Below are 20,024 nucleotides of genomic sequence, written 5' to 3'. Positions count from 1 at the left end.
GAGACAAGAAAAAACCACTTTTGGATGTCTTTGGGCATACCTGTCTCGATAACCAATAAAATTCATGTTCACTTAATACCCTTTTCAGGATTTTTTCAACGAGGTCTTTCATTTTCTCAATCATATTTTTACCTTTCTGCTTTCCCATCCTTTTACCACTCCTCACCTAAAAGGCGTTCTGAGGCCTAAATTTACAAAATTCAATTTTTCAATTTTGAATATTTCATCGAGCGTTTCAATAATGCGATCCATTTTGACTCTCAGTCCCTTTAGAAATTTTTTAGAAAAAGCAATCTATTGTCCATCTTTGGAATTTGCTTGTTTGATCAAAAGCATGAGTATAAAGCAGGGTGTCCATTCTCTGAAAATCTGGAAAACTGGGAAAAGTCAAGAAATTTCGTAATTTTCACGTCGAATGCCTGGAATTTTGAAAAATGCACCCAGTGAAACATATCTCGAAAGTTTTAAGAAAATTGGAAAAAAATGGTCTGGAAAATTGGTTTAGAAAACCTGGAAAAGCCAGGTACAATGACTCATCAAAAATAATGAACACCTTGCAGAGTCGAGAGTGAGTCATGAGTGTGGGAGGAGGAGGGGGAGGGTGTAACTCAAAATTTTCCAGTGGATTTCCAATATTTTTCAGTCAAATTTTTTTGTGAAATTATTTGACAAAAAAATTGAAGGTTCCAATCATTAAAACGTTCGATTTTTCATTCGAATTTTTCATTTTCTCAACTATATAACTGAACTTTTCGCCGATTTTTCCAACGTCTGTCCTAAGGAACATTTCTAGCCCTTGTACTCAAAACAAAATTTGGCCCCACGTACAAAATGGCGGCCATTTTGATTGAAAGGTCAGCCGAAATCGCAGATTTTACGTTTCAACATAGGACTTGCATAAAAATGTTCAAACTGTACAAAAGTAGATCGAAAGATCAAGCAAAAATTTATCACCTGTCAAAATTTCAAGTGCTAAAGTGCGTTTTTCGATTTTTGGTGAATTTTTGAATATCAAATTTAGGCCAAAAATGAGGGGGAAAAATCAAAATTTTACCAAATTGACCAACAAAGCTGAAATTTGGAATACACTCTATTTTGGACATGCCAAATCGATTGGAAACTGTTTCAAACCGTTTTGAGCAGTTCTGGAGCCTCCAGCAGATTTTTGAAACTCGAAATTCCCACAAAATTTCATCAAAATGGAGTTGGATAGCCAAAATTTACTCTGCAAACTAATTTTAATACACTACGAAGTCCACTGCAGGGGGATTTCAAGTTGTTTTGGAGCATCCAGCGATTTTTTGAAAATTACTGGAGCCTCCAGGAGATTTTTGAAACTTTAAATTTCCTAAAATTGAAATTTCCAAAAAGTAGCTGGAAGCTTCAAAATCATTTAGAACCATTTGAAACCACCATGTAGTCGAGGGCGACTTTTTTTTTGAGTACAAGGGTTAGAAATGTTCCTTAGGACTCCCCCTTTAAGAAAAAGTTGCCCAGAGGATCGACGCCGGCGGGAGGGGGGGGGGTGCAATTTATCCTAAAGTGGGCTCCCCGACTATATAAAGTAATGAAAAAATGACCGGAAAAATGTGTAACTTTTTGTGAAGTTTTTTAAAATTTTTTTTCTGTTTGAATTTTTGGCTCTTGATTTCCTATAAAAAGAGAGGGGCTCGAAATTTTTCAGAATCAAAAGTTGAAAAGTACAATTTTTTAGTTACTAAAGTCTGCATTTCGTTCTCTTCTGCCATTATTCAATCAAGTCGTATGTTTTAGGCTCTTCTTAAAAGTAAAAGAAAAAAAAATTGAAAAAAGAGAATATAGAAATAAAAAATGAACCGGAGCAGAATAAGTATTGCATTGAGTCGAAATTTCCATAAACAGGTATCACAATTGGATTTTGAAAAAAAAGATATAATAAGGACCATTTTTCACCAAAAAAAAAAAAAAAAAAGGACTAAACAAGTACCTAAATATTATCGATTTCTAGGTGTTTTGGCCCAATATCAACGCAATTATTTCATTTGCCATGGTATAAGTATAAAATTTGAAGAAAAAAAATCACCTCTTGAAATTTCAAGTGCTAAAGTGCCTTTTTCGATTTTTAGTGAATTTTTGAAAATCAAATTTAAACCAAAAATGAGGGGGAAAAATCAAAATTTTACCAAGTTGACCTAGAAAGCTGAAAGAAATTTGGGATTCACCCTATTTTCGACCTGCCAAATCGATTGGAAACTGTTTCAAACCGTTAAGAGTAGTTCTGGAGCCTCCAGGTGATTTTTGAAACGAGATTCCCACAAAATTTCATCAAATGGAGTTGGAAAGCCAAATTTCATTCTGCAAACTAATTTCAATGCGCTACGAAGTTGACTGCAGGTGAATTTCAAATCGTTCTGGAGCCTCCAGCGACTTTTTGAAAATTACTGGAGCTTCCAGTAGATTTCTGAAACTTGAAATTTTAATAAAATTTTATCAAATGGAGATGGAAAGCCGAAATTTACTCTGCCCTCCAATTTTAACACCCTTTAAAGACGACTTCAGGTGGGTTCAAGTCATTTTGGAGCCTCCAGTAGCGACTTTTTAAAAATTCCTGGAGTCTCTCCCAGATTTTTGAAACTTGAATTTCCACGGAATTTCATCAAATGCAGTGGAAATTTTTTAAGGCTAGAAAAAAAATCATAAAAATAAGGATCTAAAAAGGACTTTTGGAGGGAACGGGGGGGGGGAGACCTTTAAAGGACCAAGATTGGAAAAAAGGACAAGATCCTTATAAAAAGGACCACTTGTGATGTCTGCATAAAAATAATGAAAAAATTACTGAGAGAAGATGTAACTTTTTTTTTGAAATCATTTAAAATTTGTGTTTTTTTTTGGTGTTTGAATAGTTTTCAACTCATTATTTTATCTAGGAAGGAGGGGGGAGGGGCTCGAAAGTTTTCAAAATCGAGAATAGTGTTATTTTTTGTGAATTTCGTTCCTATTTTTTTTTTTCAAAAAAAAAAAGGTCACGAGTGAAAACTTTTGGCAATTAATCCCTGAAAATCACATTTTCGAGGATCTGCCCCTCTCCCCCTAATGGGGCAAGATGAAAATTGTGAAAATACACTTTTCCAACGTCTTTCTATGTACTTTCTTTTTTTTTCTAAAAAAAGCTTCGTACTACGAAAGAAATCAAAATTTTCAAATCGCAAGCTTTTGAAGGGGAATGGAGGGGGAGGGAGGAGTAGGGATTATCTACAAACTGAAGACAAAATAGGCACGTATCATTGAAGAAAATTTTCAGAAAATTCGGCTAAAGAAGAAAGCGTAGTCGTGTCTTGAAACGTCTCATGAAGAAAATCGCGATCGATTATGTGTTCCGGGTATGAAGCAGTGAGAAGAGGACGAAGGGAGAGGGGAATAGTAAATAAAAATTTTTATATCGATAACGACCCCAACGTGAACGTGAACGCGAACACCTATAAATAGAAAACAATTAAATTTTTTAGCGTCCGAAAGTTATATAGTACTCGTACATACAACAACGTATTAGCGCAAATATTGTTGGCGGGGTCACGTTCGCGTTATCAAATCGTAAAATTTAGAGAAAAAGAAGAAAAAAAAATTGACGGTGGTTCAGACCGTAAGTATAGAGAGATGAAAGAAGCTGCTAGAGAAGGCGACGCGATGCGCGGTGTGTGCAAAGTGGAAACATTTTAATTATATTTCAAGGGTGTGGACTATCGATAGAGAATTTTTTCCAGTTGAATGCTAATTAGCGTGTGTGTATCGGTATGAAATATGAATATGTGGCGCCAAGTCGAGTTCCGAGAGCTTATCGTATCGGTGTATTATTTGACGAGAGAGTGTGTTTGTGTGTGTGTGAAAGAGAAAGAGAAAGAAGTATTGTATACCTAATTTTTGACGTATTTTTGTGTGTAATTGCGAGTATGATTTTTTTGTAACTGAGAAACAGAGAGGAATTCACATCTCGTAAGCGCCATCATCATCCTTCGCCATGTGCCTCTGTCTCACTCCCCTCTCCCCCCTCTCACTCTATCTATAGCGTCTGTCTGTTGTGGTACATTTGTATATTTACGAATACACACGATGACGATGATAAAAATAAAAATATACGGAGAAGCAGTAGCAGTAGCAGTAATTAAATTAGGCTGTCTGGTTAGACCGCGTGATAAAGTTGTGCGCCGCTTGGTTTAATTAAAATTCGCATATTGTGTCGAGTCGCCTTCGTATATCTATAGCGACGTCGTCGTAGCCACGTCTTCTCAGAGTCACTATGCTCAATTGTTGTACTGATTTTAGCATAAATTGTTGCTTCTCCTGCCTCTCTCACTCACTCTGATGGAGAGAGAGACGTCTGACTTGTCTGGTTTGGCGATATGTACTAGTATGTGTAGTTGATATTCATATTCATATTCATACATAATATGAAATACGTAGTTATACGTACTATTATACTTTTATACCGTATGTATATTAAATTTCAAGGCTGTAAGGCGTCTTTTAAATCATCTCGATGAGACAGATGATGCGCGATGCGTACGTAACCCGCGATCGAATCAAGTATCATCAATTAGGTACCCCTTTGTTTTAACCAGCATGATTGACGGGTCGCGAGACAGATAGGTACGAGTACATGTCGCTGTGCTGGTTCGTATATGTGTAGTCGAATTAAGCGTGAGGTTTCCTAATTCGACGCAATGCAATCTAGTTTCATTTTTGATAAAGTAGCTGTGGTGTGGTTATACTCGTAGGATACCTACTACTAAATGGTACTTTCTGCACTCGATTGTTTCGGGAGAGCTGAAAAATTCCAAGGTTCTGACTCTATACTGAGGAAATTCTCAATTGCTGAGTTTAATTAGAAGTTGCTGGCAGTCTGGAATGTGGAATCTCTGAGGTAGCCTCTTCAGTCTCCAACCTTCCAGGTCTGACTCGAAGGTTTCCTCAATCAAACTCTGCAACTGTTCAGTGGAGTTTGCAACTAAAAGTTTCCTCAGTAGAGTCAGTTTTTGAATTTTTTTTTTTTTGATGGAATGTGATGAGGATGTGATAGACTTGCAAGAATTTATGATGGACCCCCCCCCATAGTATGAAAAGTGGGTCTCTGCATACGATATTTCAGGAGAACTGGACCTCTGGAAGCTGATTTTATTGAGCAGGTTGCTGGTATCTTTGAGCAATGAGAATCTCTCCCTTATAATCTGAAGCTTAAAATAACGACAACGTGACAAATCTGGGTGACAAATTTGAACTAAAGTTATTACTATTAGGAAGGGTGAGCTACAGTTGAAGAGTAATCTCATAGTTGAATTGAATTTGACTCACCAATAATATATTTACGTGACTGAAATTTCGCCAAATTTGTTCGACACAACAAACAAAAATTGATAAAGTGCACAGATCAATACACGAGCAAGAACACTACAGGTATATAGTTTTGACTTCAGTACATTTTTTTACCATAGAATAATGCCTGTGCTAAGCAATTTGATTATCCTTCGACTAGTTTTTTCCATCCTATTCACGTAGGGGAAGTACCTATAAATATTATGAGAGATGGTAAGAAGGTGAAATAGAGCACAAGAATCATCTCGTCAAAAAATCTGAAATCCCCCAAAAACCCTTTCAGAGCAACGAGGGGATCCCGAAAAAGCTACAGGGGCAAAAATCTTTCCTATAATAGTCCATTTTGTCAAATTTTTCTCAAGTTCCTCACCACTCTCCGAGAAACTCGTTGTTTTTTTTTTGCAAAAATTGCAAAAAGGTCCTGTCTTGACAAAAAGTTCAATTTTTAACCAAAATTGAAAAAAGTTGACTTTCAGCAAGAAAGATTCAAAAAAGCCCTAATTTTTCAAAATTTATGGAAAAAATTCAGTTTTTTGCAAAAATTGAAAAAAAAGTCGTGTCTTGACAAAAAAAGGCCCAGTTTTTAGCCGAAATTGAAAAAACTTGGCTTTTAGTATTAAAAAGTTCAAAAAAGTCTTAATTTTTCCAAATTTATGGAAAAAATTCAGCTTGTTGCTAAAATTGCAAAAAAGGTTTGCCGTTTTCCAAAATTAAAGAAAGCAATTATTTTTTACCAAAATTGCAAAATGTAGTTTTTTTTTTTGACAAAAAATTGCAAAACTGACCTGGTTTTTAACAAGATTAAAAATCATTCAACTTTTGTTGCCAAAATTGAAAAAAGTCCAGTCTTTTTCTAAAATTATGTAAAAAATATGTTTTGCCAAAATTGCGAAGTATACGAGTTTCCTAGACAAAAAATTGCAACCCTTTGAAATACAAAAATTTATCTCCCTAATAAAAAACACCACCTCACAAACCAAATCCAACAACTCCCCCTCCCCCTCCACTTCCGGGTGTAATAATCTTGTAATAATTATAAACACCACCAAACAAAAAACAAAAAAAAACTTAGTTTTTTTCAAAATATGTAATGCAAATCATTGAATTTTTTGGCCAAATTTTAAAGAAGTTTTGTGTTTGAAATAATCAAGTATAAAAAAGTTCATTCTTTTGCTAAAATTGACCAAAAATGGTCTAGTTTTCAACCAAAATATAAAAAAAAAATCAAGAAAGGTCCCAATTGTTTAAATTATCGAACAAATCAATTTTTTGCTAAAATTGCAAAGCGAAGTTTTTTTGACTAAAATTGTAAAACTGACTTGTTCTTTTTTCAAAATAATATAAATCATTCAATTTGTTTGCCAAAATTGAAAAAAAATTCTGTGTTTGAAAAAATTACAAAAAAGTGCAGTGTTTTTCCAAAATTGAAAACATTGGTTTTTTTTTGTAACAAAAATTGATTTTTTCAAACTATCTGAAAATTGCAAAAAAAAAACAGTTTTCTACTGGAATTGACAAAAAAAATCGTGTTTTTTTGCTGAAATTGGCAAAAAAAGTCGAGTATTTTGCATAAATTGAAAAAAGTTGGGTTTTTGTTTTTGAAATAAAAAAAATGCCATAAAGTCTTGATTTTTCCAAAATTTTGGAAGAAATTCAGTTTCTTTACTGAAATTGCAAAAAAGTTTTGTCCTTCTGTCGTTTTTCGAAATTATGAAAAAAAAAGTTCAATTTTTGTCGAAATTCAAAAGTCAGGTTTTTCGACAAAAATCATAAAAACTACCAAATTCTGTCGTCAAAATTGAAAAAAAAGTCCAGTTTTTTGCCAAATTTGCAAAAAGAGTTCGTTTCTTTGGCATCAAATGAAAAAAGTACATTATTATTTTTCGCCAAAATTGACAAAAAAAACCATTTTTTGCCAAATTGCAGAAAAAGTGTTTCTTTGGCAAAAATTCAAAAAAGTTCTGTTTTTTTACCTGAAAATTTGCTTTTTTGTGAAATCAAATTTTCGAGAAAATTTCTAATGTGATTAGAAAATTCCAGTTTATTCCGAATTGAAACCGGTTACCTTTTTTTTTTTTGCCAAAATTGCAAAATGAAATCGCCTGCTCTTCGGCAAAAATGTCAAGATTACGTTTTTTTTTTCAAAATGATGAAAAAAGACCACCATCCCCCCCCTCATAAAAAATTGCAAAAACATGATCATGTTTTGGCAAACATTGGGCAAAAGTTTCGTTTTTTTCCAAAATGGACAAAAAGTTCAATTTTCTAGCAAAATTAGAAAAAGCTCCTTTTCTTTTGCCAAAATTGTTTTTTTTTTTTTTTTTTTTTTTTTCTGGGGTGTTTATAATTACAAGATTATTACACCCGTTAAAAAAAATGAGATGCCTTTCTTACGTATCTTTCATTTTTTTAAATCAAATTTTGAAATTTTTTTGATCATCTTCTGTTGATTTGGGTTTCTAAATTTTTGGAATGCTTTGGCTTGTGACCCTAATTTTGTCCAAAATCATCGAGAAAAAAACCCCAGCTTGAAAAAAGGGCCTGAAATTCAAAACCCTTCGAGTGGAGAGGAAAGGGGACAATTTGCACTGGACTTCGATTTCCTAGAAAATTCAAAAAATGAAAAGCTTGAGATTAATTATGATTTATTAATCATATTCGTACGGATATTGAATTTTCAAAAAAACTGTGATTTTAATTTTTCAAATAAACGTTTGCTCACAACATCGTAATTTTGTGATTGAGGGGGGGGGGAGGGAAGAAACGTTAAGCAAGAATAATTTTCTGAAAACTTCAATATTTGTATCCCAATAAACATTTTTTATTGAATATTATTTTTTTTTTAATTCACTAAAGAGGAGAATGATTTTTTTAAACACGAATATTATAGCAAGATTGTAAAATGAAAATAAAAGTCGATTCTCGAAAATAAAGCATACGAGAAAATGCATAGGTAGGTAGGTACTCACGTCATACTATTTTACAACGATTTTTTTTGTTTGTTTATTCGCAGAATTCTCTCCAGAAACCAAAAAGATGGCCGAGGACACCAGACGATGAATGAACTGCACCACGACAACAAAAAGCAAAAATGGTCAAACGATCGCGTAAGTTATTGGAACACATTTAGCAATAGGTACTAAACAACAACACAACGGCAACATTTTTGATGATTTGACTATAGGAAGTCCAAGTTTGAAAGACGAACGATCGAAAGGCAACTACGACGAAATACGACGTCGACAGCGATAATTTGGGTCATATTCGTAGATTCGAACTATAGTACGAATAAACGAGCACAATTTGTAGTACGAGTACATGTATGACTGTGTAAGCGATGCTGCGGTATCTGACGCGACTGATTAAAAAAAAAAAGAAGCGGAAAATAGAAAACAAACCGAAACAAAAAAATAATTGTACTAAATATGCATACGTACGAGTGCGATGCTGACCGAGGGATAGGGGAAGGATGGGAGGAAGAGAATCGCGAAAACAAACATAAAAGGAGCGCGCTTCTCTCTCGCGAGTCTGGGGCGAAATGCGAAATAACGCGAATGCGAAAACGCGTAGTAGTAATAAATAATTTCGAATAATTATATCATCGTCGCGATTAAAAATAAAACCGAAAGAAGTATTTCCTTTGTTCCGGTGCGATGATAAGTTTTCATGAATGGTGAGCGACTTGAATACAGACACAGAGAGAAAGATGGTCTCGTTATGAATGAATAGTGTGTAGTGTGGCGAATGGCGAATAGGATGGGATGGCGGTGATGTTGATGATGATGATGATCTGTGTAATAATTTGTGTGTATGTGTGTTGGTGGCCAAAGCGTCTGACTATGTCTATAATAATTATTCTATATCTCATGTACGAGTATATATTCGCCCTCTGGCCCGTTGATATGACGCTGAATGACGTACCCTGCTCCGCCCGCGTTCTCCTACTGTTAACTTGTATGTACATGAACATGATGTTTTGAACGTGGATTAGAGTATGGAGTGAATTGGGTACGTTTGGTTGTTATTTTTATGTATGCTCCAGTCCTACAGAATGATTTTGTGGTGGGTGAATTTAAATTGGTGAGTAGAAGCGGACTGAAATTGCGATAGGAGTGGTTTATTTGAGTGTGGGAGGGGTGAGGGAGGTGAATGGTTTTCGGTTTTTGGTGAAAATAATGATTGTGGAAAAGGAAGTGAAACTGTTTTTAAAGTTTTCTTGAAACGATGAGCCAAAAAAGCTTCTCATTTTGGTTGAGTTTACCAAGTTTGGAAAAAAAATTGAGAAAAATTGAGTTGAAATTGATATTTATGCACAAAATTTCGTGATATTGTAGAATTTGGAAGAGCGAGGGGACGAGGAGTGGATACTATCGATTTTGATTTCAATTTTCATAACTTGAAGTAGGTATCTACAGGTACAGATGCAAATGGCGAATAAAATTCTGAATTTTTCCAAAATTGGAAAAAATGATTATTTTTGGTCTAATTTTCAAAAACAGGTCGTGTTTTTCATCAAAATTGCAAAAAAGTAGTATATTTTCAATAAAATAATTTTTCAATATCTAACATTTTTTTTGGAGAATTCTGTTTTTCAACAATTTAAAATGAAAGCATTTCGACTCGAATAAGTTGTGATCTACGTAAACCCCCCCCCCTCCCCTCACCCCACGTGAGCAATTCCTGATTTTTCACAACATTTCAGAAAAGGCCCTACTTTTTCCTAAAAATATCGATAAAGCCCTTCTCTATGTGTGATTTTTTTTGTTAATTATTAAAAAGGTGAAATTTTGACTTGCATTTTCAATTAGACTCAGGCCCTTTTCTCTTCCCCCTCCCCCGTTCTTGAAAGATGGGAAAATTTTGGCACCAAAAAGAACGTTTTTCGAAATTTTTTTTCCAAAAAGCCAATTTTTTTTGCAATTTTTCCGAAACAAACAAAAAATACAGTTTTATGCCCAAATTGCAAAAAAAAAATCGTTTCCTGCCAAAAATTGTGAAAAAGACTTGCTTATCTTCTTTAAAAACAATTCAACTCTTAATCCAAAGTTTCAAAAAAATAAAATAGTTGGGTTTTTGTAAAAATTGTCAAAAAATACTTTGTTGATATGTCACGAAAGCAAAAAAGTCCAGCATTTTGCCAGAATTGCGAAAAAGTTTAATGTTTTGCTAAAATTGCGAAAAAGTCATATTTTTTAGGAAAAATTAATGTACATAGAAGAATTTTTTTTTTCAAAATTATAAAAAGGCCAGTTCAATTCTTTGCCAAAATTTTTAAATTCTCATTTTTAAACAAAACATGCAAAAAATTTGGTTTCTACCAAAAATTGCAAAGAGTTGGTTTTATGTGGAAAAATGCAAAAAAAACACAGTTTTTCTTACCAAAATTGTGAAAAAGTTTGTTTTTTGACAAGAAATGTGTAAAAGTCTATTTTTTTTGCAAGAATTGTCAAAAAAAACTTTTCCGCCAAAATTATATACATATAGGCCTATGTTTGTTCACAATGAACTGTTTTGTTTTAAAGCTATAAAAAAGTCAAGTTTTTTACCAAAATTGCAAAAATGTTCATTTTTTGACAAGTGAAATTCCAAAAAGCTTGGTTTGTGTCAAAAATTCCAAAAAAGTTCGTTTTTCTGAAAAAATTGCATAATAATTTGTTTTTTTGTCAAAAATTGTCATATGCGAAAAAGTTCTATATTTTTGTGATAGTTACAAAAGAAAGGTTCAATTTTTCGCCAAAAGTGCAAAAAAGTCTTTTTTTCAAACCCAAAAAGTACTACTTTTTTCTTCTTTTTTTAAAATTACGTAAAAAAAAGTCCCTTCTTTAGCCAAAAATGCAAAAAAAAAGTCTCGATTTCGTGTAAAAATTCTATAAATGTTGTTTTTTGTCAAAAATTGTCAAATGAAAAAAAAATTTTATATTTTTGTCATTGTTGCAAAAAACCGATTTTTCGCCAAAAGTGCAAAAAAGTCATTTTTTTTAATACAAAAAGTACAGTTTTTTTAAAAAATTACTTAAAAAATTTCCCCATCTTGGCCAAAAATGCAAAAAAAGTCTCGGTTTTGTGTAAAAATCTCAAAAAGTTGTTTTTTTTTCAAAAATTGTCAAATGAAAAAACCTTTTAAAATATTTTTGTCATAGTTGCAAAAAAAAGTCCAATTTTTCGCCAAAAGTACAAAAAAGTCATTTTTTTAAAACCCAAAAAGTACTTACTGTTTTTTTTTCAATTACTTACGTGAAAAAAGTCTCATCTTTAGCCAAAAATGCAAAAAAAAGTCTCGGTTTCGAATTGTGTAAAAATTCCAAAAAGTTTGTATGATTGTGAAATAAAAAAAACTTCAAAGTTGCAAAAAAAGTCCAATTTTTTGCCAAAAGTTCAAAAAAAGTCCTTTTTTTCAAAACTCAAAAAGTACTGTTTTTTTTTTAAAATTACGTGAAAAAAGTCCCATCTTAGTCAAAAATGCAAAAAAAAGTCTCATTTTTGTGTAAAAATTCCAAAAAACTTGTTTTTCTGCAAAAATCACATAAAAGTCTTGTTTTCATACAAAAATTGACAGAAAAAATTGTGTTTTTGTCAAAGTTGCAAAAAAAGTCCAATTTTTTGCCAAAAGTTCAAAAAAAGTCCTTTTTTCCAAACCCCCAAAAGTACTGTTTTTTTTTAAAATTACGTGATAAAAGTCCCATCTTAGTCAAAAATGCAAAGAAAAGTCTCATTTTTGTGTAAAAATTCCAAAAAGCTTGTTTTTCTGCAAAAATCGCATAAAAGTCTTGTTTTCTTATAAAAATTGACAGAAAAATTGTGTTTTTGTCAAAGTTGGAAAAAAAGTCCAATTTTTTGCTAAAAGTGCAAAAAAGTGATTTTTTTTTCAAAACATTAGAAAGAACTTTTTTCGATTACAGAATTATGAAAAAAGTCCAATTTTTCGCCAAAAACACAAAAAAAGGTCTCGATTTTTTGTCAGAATTTCAAAAAAGTCACGTTTTTTGCAAAGTTTACAAAAGCTTTTGGTTTTTGGCCAACTTGTTTTTTTTTGCCAGTTACCAAAAAAAAAGTTGAGTTTTTTCCTAGCCAAAAAATATCGTATTTTTTTGTAAAAATTGCGAAGAAGCCCTGATTTTTTCATAAATTAATCAACTTCACTTTTTTGCAAAAATTGTAGAAAAAAGGTTTTGTTCTATGATAAATTGAAGGGTTTAATTCCAAGTCGGCCTAAGTCCATTTTTATCATTTTTGAGTTAGCAGCGCCATCTGGTGGTACAGGTCGGTTAACACCTTTATCACCTTGTCCCAACACCTGGCGTTACTTTTTTCGCTCAGGAGCGCTGTTTTGCCGGCTCAAAAAAACAGCTGATTATTCCAAAGTGGCCTAAATCATACATTTTTTAAGAGTATTTGTATACAAGTGCGGTTGTGCCGGTTTTTTTTCAAGTTTTTCAACGATTTTCGAGAGACGAAATTTGAAGGTGCTTCGAATGAAATTGTTTCAGAAATGTATTAAATTAATGATTCGTGAATTTTTTTTTTGAAAAAACGCGTTTTTCAGCTCTTTTTCGAAATTTTTAACATCAGATAATTCCAAATGGGCCTAAGTCCACTTTTTCTGACTGTTTGACGCGCTCTGGAGCTGAAAATACGCAAAATTAAAAAAATACCAATACGGTACTTTAAAGCAGAAAGATCAAGCTTCACAACCATATAATCACATCATTTATTATTGAAGCGGAAGGGCGAGAAAAACATTTATTTGTGTTTTTCTCGAAACGGAAAAAATGGACTTAGGCCGACTTGGAATTAAACCCTTCAATTTTTTTAAAAAAAGTCTTTATTTTTTGCACAAAATTGCTGTTGTTTTTTTTCTTTATTTTTTAAAAATCAAATTTTGTATTTTTTGCACAAAATTGCTGTTATTTTTTTTCTTCATTCCTAATGACTGAAATTCATCCAAAATAATTGTGGAAAAGGCTCGAGCTTGAAAAAAGACCAAAAGCAATTCGTTTGCTCGTTCTTTTTGCACAAAGTCGATTTGTGCGAATCGATCAGAAGTACATAGTAAAATGATTCAAGTACTTACTCCCAGCTACAGCTCTACAGCTTGAGATTAAGATTAAGATACAATATCTATCTTGAATATTGTCTTGTGTAATACTCAATTACTCACCTAGAACAGAAGAAAAATGTTAACGTTAAAATTGATGTCTTGTACGAGTATTTCACATTATGTATTGATAAAATCAAAAATAAGAATATAAATAATTATTTGAAATGAGAATGGGGAATTTCATTAGTTTTTTTTTCCTTATCATTTTATCACCTTGTAAAAATATACTCAAAACTAGTACATTTTTGACAATCTTGCCACTTTGAAAAAAATTTCAATTTTCGAAGAGAACGATGACTCAAATTGGAATTTTTTTCTCAATATCATGACGTAATTTTTCAATCCAAAGTTTCGTAAGAAAATTTTTGAACTTTTCTGGGAAGTTAAACGTTAGATAATAGTCCATTTTCCAACAAGCTGCCTTTTGCGTATTTACCCCAATTCGTCGAATCTTCAAGTAGGTTACCTACATATTATTCTATATCAAAGACTCCGAAATTCTAGGTATCGTTTCAATCGAATGTTATCTTTTTCCAAAAATACTATAAGTTAAACCGATTCGCATTCGGGATTTTTCAAAGGATGGTGAAAAGTTGGGCAAAGTTACGCATAGCTACGCTCACGTCAACAAACATCGACATCGACATCGACGACGACGACACGACGCCATCAGCATTCTCTCATACATGGGTAGGTACCTGGTATAGGTAGTAGTAATCGCCTTATCTACGACGGAAATATTAACTAAATGGTGTTAAGTCAGTCAGCGAGTGATAATCAATTTATAGACTTGATTTAAATACAAATACGCTACACCTTTGTACACACAATCATATATACTAGTACAACATTAAAGCGAAAGGGAAAGAGAGCTGCTAAATGCGTAATTATCGCCTTCTTCTTCGTTGAACCGTTTCAATTAATGTGGCGTAGGTATTCGGTAGCTCGTTCTTCCAGCCGAATCAAATGTTCATGACCTTTGTTCGAAACCGAACACAGGGCCCAGTATTGTAGCACTAGGTATAAATGTATAGGTATAATCCTAATTATAGAAATGAAACACAAGGTAAATATGTAGGTACAGAGTTTGTTAATCTGTGCTGATGAAACTTTCCACTACATTGCTCGTCATCGACTCATAGTATCATCTCTTCATTGTATGTGAAATGCACAATAACCTTTCTTTCATTAGACTATCACGTCTTTCTGCGTGTTTCTATGTTTGTTTGTTTTTTTTTTTTTTCTAATCCTGTGTACTAAAAGCGGTTTGCGTAGTATGTTCATTCATTATGCTTGTGTGAATCAGCGAGTAGCGGGTATATTTTGCTCGGGTGCGACGCACGAGTATATTGTAGGAGTAACGGAAATACCATAGCATCGCCAACATCCAGATCGAGACATCTGGCTCTGCCTCTGGACGAGGACGAGCGAGAGCGATGCATTCATCTGGTGTTATCGACAACGACCGGATATTTGTAAAGATGGTGCTCGATAATTGTCCAGAATTGGTTCGAATTGAACTTAGGTCTTTTGCCTGTTTTTAGATTAATTCGTGGAAAAATGATCGAGTCGTACTAAAATTGAGGTTAACTTTTGGAAAATTCGTGGAAATGAACGTTTTTTAAAATGAGGTTCGTGGAAATTGGGGGCTGCAGATAATCTCCTCTTTTTGTGGCACTTGGATTAATAGTGACGATGACCCCCCCCCCTTTTCAAAATCGTCTTAATTTTGGATATTTTTGGTTATGCTATGGAAAAGTATTTTGGGAAAAAATTTAAATTAAAAAAAAAGCAAAATCTTGGAAGGAATTTTTGGAGAAAGAATTTTCGAATAGGTAACGAAGGAAAAAATTCAAAATTAACTGGAACGAAGAAGTTTGGAATCAAAATCATCCACGTGCTTTTTTTTGCGACGTTCTTTTAAAAAATGAAGGACAATGAATAAATATTTACAATTTATATCGAACTGTTACAATGTTGATGAATCATGCAGGATGTCGATAAAGCGACATTTTATCAACTTTTCACATACAGAGATGGGTTAAAACTTATGGGTAATTCCTGAAAATATTATAATGAGTATTACGACTGATAGCGAATAGTACACACGGATGAGTAAAATGTGGAAAAATAATCAGATTTTTTGATAATTTTTCATAATTTACGTTGTTTGATGGAATATATCCTTTTTCCCCCTCTTTACTCCGCTCATTACCTATATTTTTGTTACGTAATAATAACTACGTCTCTTGTAGGTATACTTGTGGCTGGTTTTGGCTTGTTTTTTTCTCAAAATCTGTCAACTTTCGGTGTGGATTTTTTTTTGGAGGGATTTGGCCTTGAGAAATTTTGAGTTAAAATTGAGGAAATTGATTGAGATGAAAAATTTGATTTTTTTTCCATTACAGAAAATCGATTTTTTTTTTTAGAGAGAGAAAATCGATTTTTTTTTTTTAGAGAGAGAAAATGAAGATCTTTTGAAAAAAATGAAGAGAAATCAATAGAAGTGTAGAACATGAATTTTCTCCTGATTGGAGCGAGAATTCATTTTCCAGAGGGCTTCGACCAGGAAATACACATTTTGAGCATGAGATGGAATGATTGATTGGAATGAAAAATTTGATTTTTTTTTCATTACACAAAATTGACTCTTTTAAAGAGAAATTGAAGATGCTCAATTTGAAAAAAAGTGACGAGAGATAAGTTAGAAAGTTTAAAGCATGAAATTTCCCATTAATTTGCCAGAATGCGTTGATTTGGAAGTATAAATATTTTTGAGCACGAGTTGAAATGATTAATTGGGACGAGGAATTTGATTTTTGAAAATTTTTCTGTAGCAAAAAATTGTCTTTTTGAGAGAAATTGAGGACACTACGAAAAAAATGTTGAGAAACAGAATATTGTAGACTGTGAAATTTTCCATAGGTGGAGAGAAGAGCGATATTTCTGCAAAGGGGTTTGATTTTGAGATATTTTGAGCTGAAGTTGAAAAGATCAATATGTGAGATGAAAAATTTGATTTTTTTCTCGATTTTTGCATAATTAAAATCGATTTTTTGAGATGAGGTTTAAAGAGAAATATGACGAGAAAACAAAATTATAGAGCATCGATTTTTTATTAGTAGAGCAAGAAATAATGATTTTTCTCTAGGAAGTATCGTTTTCGAGATATACTACGAGTATAATATTGAACTGAAGTTGAATTGAAACGAATTTACCCGTCACAAAAAAATCGTTTGAAAAAAATGAAAGGAATCGAAATCGAAGAGCATAAAATTTCCCTTCGTTCGAGTGAATATCCATTCGTCCTGCAGAGATCTTTGTTCTTGATAGATATTTTTGGAATGAGAAATCTGACCCCCCCCCCCTCGGGTCCCTGTTTGTTTTATCACAGAATTGATATTATGAGATGAATATGAGGATCCCATGAGAAAAATGATGAAAACCAAAATTTTAATGTTGAGCTTGAGCATAAATTTTCCATCTTTGGAAAGAAGGTCGATTATTTCTCTAGGGGGTTTCATTCTTGAGAGTTAAAATTATTTGGGCTTGAATTGAATCGAATCTTCCAATGATAAATATTTTCCATCGTTAAATGAAAATCAATTTTTTTCTAGAGGGCTAAATCGAATTTTGAAAAAATGGATTTTTTGAGAAAAACAAAGGATCCCAATTTTTTGCAATGGAGCACTGTTGAAAAAATGTTTTGGGCTGAAGTTGAGAAGTTTTACTTGAATCGATTCATGAAAAACCAATTCGTAAGCTTCGAACTTTGCCATCTTGAAAAATAATTCTAATGAGGGTCCTATGAATAAAATGCTGAGACACAAAGTTTTAGAACATTGAGTAAAAATATTACCATCAGTAAAGTAAGAAGGAATTTTTCTCTAGAGAGCTTTATTTGTGAGGTATTTTGAGCTGAATTTGGAAAGTTCAAACTCTAAATTGACTCTGATGGAGAATTTGAATTTTTTTTCAATTTTATGTTACCATCTCAAAAAATTGTTTTTTTTTAGTAAAACTGAGAGCTCTGCAAACAAAATGACGAGAAACAAAACTTTAGAGCTTGAAATTTTCTATCAAGAAGTCAGGATTAATTTTTTTCAGAGAGGAATTTTTCGTGAAATATTTGAAGCTGGAGTTTGAAAGTTCAGAAAGAGAAATTCGTAAGTGTTTTCAACGCCTATGTTGAAAAATAATTTTTTCGAGAAATGACGAGGGCCTTATTGAAAAAAAAAAAAAATGTTGAGAAACAAAATTTTAGAACATGAGGTAAAAATTACCATCTGTAAAGTGAAAGTGAATTTTTCTCTAAGTAGAGGGCTACGTTTTTTCGGTATTTTGAGCTGAGAATTTGGAAAGTTCAACAGTAAATCGACTGTAATGGAAAATTTGAATTTTTTTCCTTCAATTTTGTCATCACAAACAATGGAATTTTTTTTAGGAAAACTGGGGGTCTGCAAACAAATTTAGAGCTTGAAATTTCCCATCAATGAACTCGGGGTCAATTTTTTTCAGAGGGGATTTTTTCGTGTGATATTTGAAACTGGAGTTTTAAAGTTCAAATCGATTGGTATTATGAAAAATTGGATTTTTTTGCAATATTTTGTAAATCGATTTTCTGAAAAAAATGAAGGATTCTGCGGAGAAAAATACTCAGAAACGAAACTCAGTAGCCTGAAATTTCTTATTTTCACGAATGTGAAGTTTCTAAAATAATTCTAGCAAAAATCCGATAGTTCAACACTTGTGTGACCCCCCCCCCCCCCCTAAAATGACGAGAAAACAAAATTATAGAGCATAAGTTTTCTATCTGTATAGACTGTTAGAAACAATGATTTTCCTCCAGAAAGTATCGTTCTTGAGATATTTTGAAATTTGAACTGAAATTTAATTGAATCGAATTTTTTCATAACAAAAAAATAGAAAAAAATAAAGGTCGTTTGAAAAAAACAAAAATTAACGAAATTGAAGAACATAAAATTTCCCATCATCGTTCGAATGAAAATCAATTCTCTTGCACAGAGACCTTTGTTCTTGAGATATTTTTGGAGTTGAAATTGTAAGGAACGGTTAGAATAGAAAAATCTGACACCCCCCCTCATTTAATTATCACAGAATCGATCTTATGAGATGATGGGGGGGGGGGGTCCCCATGAGAAAAATGATGAGAACCAAAATTGTAAAGCATTAATTTTCCATCATTGGAAAGAAGGCTTCTTGTGATTGTTTGGATATTGGACTTGAGTTGAACAATTCAAGTTTAATATGGAATCTTCCAATGATGTAAACAAGTCCCACCGTTGAGTAAGGATCAATTTTTATTCTCCAGAGGGATTTTTTCTCGAGATTATTTGAGCTCAAGTTGGAAAGTTCAATCTAAATCGAATTTTCGTGTCATAAAAAAACAATTTTTTAAATTGAGAAAAACAAAGGGTCTTAATTTTTTGCAATGGCGCACTGTTGAAAAAATGTTTTGACCTGAAGTTGAGAACTTCTACTCGAATCGATTGGTGAAAGAGGAATTCCTATAAGTTTTCAATTTTGCCATCTTGAAAAATAATTTTAATGAGGGTCCTATGAAAAAAATGTTGAGAAACAGAATTTTCAAACATTAGGTTACTAAAATACCTATCATCAGTAAAGTGAGAGTGAATTTTTCTCTAAGAGCTTTATTTTTGAAGTATTTTGAGCTGAATTTGGAAAGTCCAACTGTAAATGGACTGTAATCTAAAATTTGATTTTTTTTCTTCGATTTTATCATCCCAAAAAATCGATTTTTTTCAGGAAAACTGAAGGCTCTGCAAACAAAATGACGAGAACAAAATTTTTAGAGCTTGAAATTTCCCATCCATGAACTCGAGGTGAATTTTTACCAGAGAGGATTTTTTCGTGAGATACGTATTTGAAGCTGGAGTTTGAAAGATCAAATCAATTGGCATGAAAAATTGTTTTTTTTGCAGTATTTTGGAAATCGATTTTTTGAAAAAAAAATTGACAACTCAGTAGTCTAAAATTTTTTATATTTCACGAACATTGAAGAATTTTCATTTTGTAATTGTACCTATAGTCTTAGTTTTTGAAATGTTTCAAGTAAAAATCCGATACCTAGCTTAACACTTCGGATTTTGTGTGCTCTAAAATTCGCGATTCTCTTTCTCCTCACCCTCCCCAAAGGGACTCTGTTGGCCTTTTTCAGAATGAAAAATATGATATGAGAATTTTTTTCGTAGAGTTCACAAAAATTTGACTTTTGAAAATATCGTTTTTTTTTTACTTCCTTTAATGGTTAATACCCCCCGTGTAGGGACGGGCCAAGAATATCCCTATGGTACCCTCTGCCTGTCGTAAAAGGCGACTAAAAGAGGACCAGGCAAGCGCGGAGGCCTAGATAGCAGCCCTATCACCGTGATATATCTGGCATGGCTGGTAACCAAGTCAGACGAAAATCTACCTTACTCAAAAAACTCAAACAAGAAGAAACGGATGGAACAATGGGATCCCAGGCGGAGGTGAACCCCTGGTTAAAATAAAAACGCACGCAAACGAAAGAGAATACAAATTCGGAAACTGGAATGTA

General features: G+C 32.8%; 1 protein-coding gene and 1 long non-coding RNA gene across 8 annotated transcripts in view; one reads left to right on the top strand and one right to left on the bottom strand.

Annotated features, from left to right (window-relative positions):
* Positions 1-20,024, bottom strand: part of LOC135844113 (thiamine transporter 1-like) — a 108,033-nt gene that overhangs the window by 38,119 nt on the left and 49,890 nt on the right. Inside the window, exon 2 of one of the 7 annotated variants that reach the window (XM_065362228.1) lies at positions 13,418-13,504. The exons of 5 other annotated variants lie outside the window; for them this stretch is intronic. Coding sequence is in view for 1 of the 2 variants with exons in the window: in XM_065362225.1 (XP_065218297.1) it covers positions 8,316-8,320 (5 nt within the window). In the remaining variant the exon portion in view is untranslated. Of the gene's footprint in view, positions 1-8,315; positions 8,455-13,417; positions 13,505-20,024 lie in introns of those variants that run through there. One more of the 7 variants, XM_065362225.1, reaches the window with a different exon arrangement.
* Positions 1-20,024, top strand: part of LOC135844115 (uncharacterized) — a 203,422-nt gene that overhangs the window by 147,141 nt on the left and 36,257 nt on the right. The window contains exon 3 of the long non-coding RNA XR_010558452.1: positions 8,360-8,453. This is a non-coding gene — a long non-coding RNA (uncharacterized LOC135844115). The remainder of the gene's footprint in view (positions 1-8,359; positions 8,454-20,024) is intronic.

The sequence above is a fragment of the Planococcus citri genome, chromosome 4 (genome assembly GCF_950023065.1).
Source record: "Planococcus citri chromosome 4, ihPlaCitr1.1, whole genome shotgun sequence".
In the NCBI taxonomy this organism is placed as follows: Eukaryota; Metazoa; Arthropoda; class Insecta; order Hemiptera; family Pseudococcidae; genus Planococcus; species Planococcus citri.
This window is presented reverse-complemented; position numbering and strand designations above follow the sequence as displayed.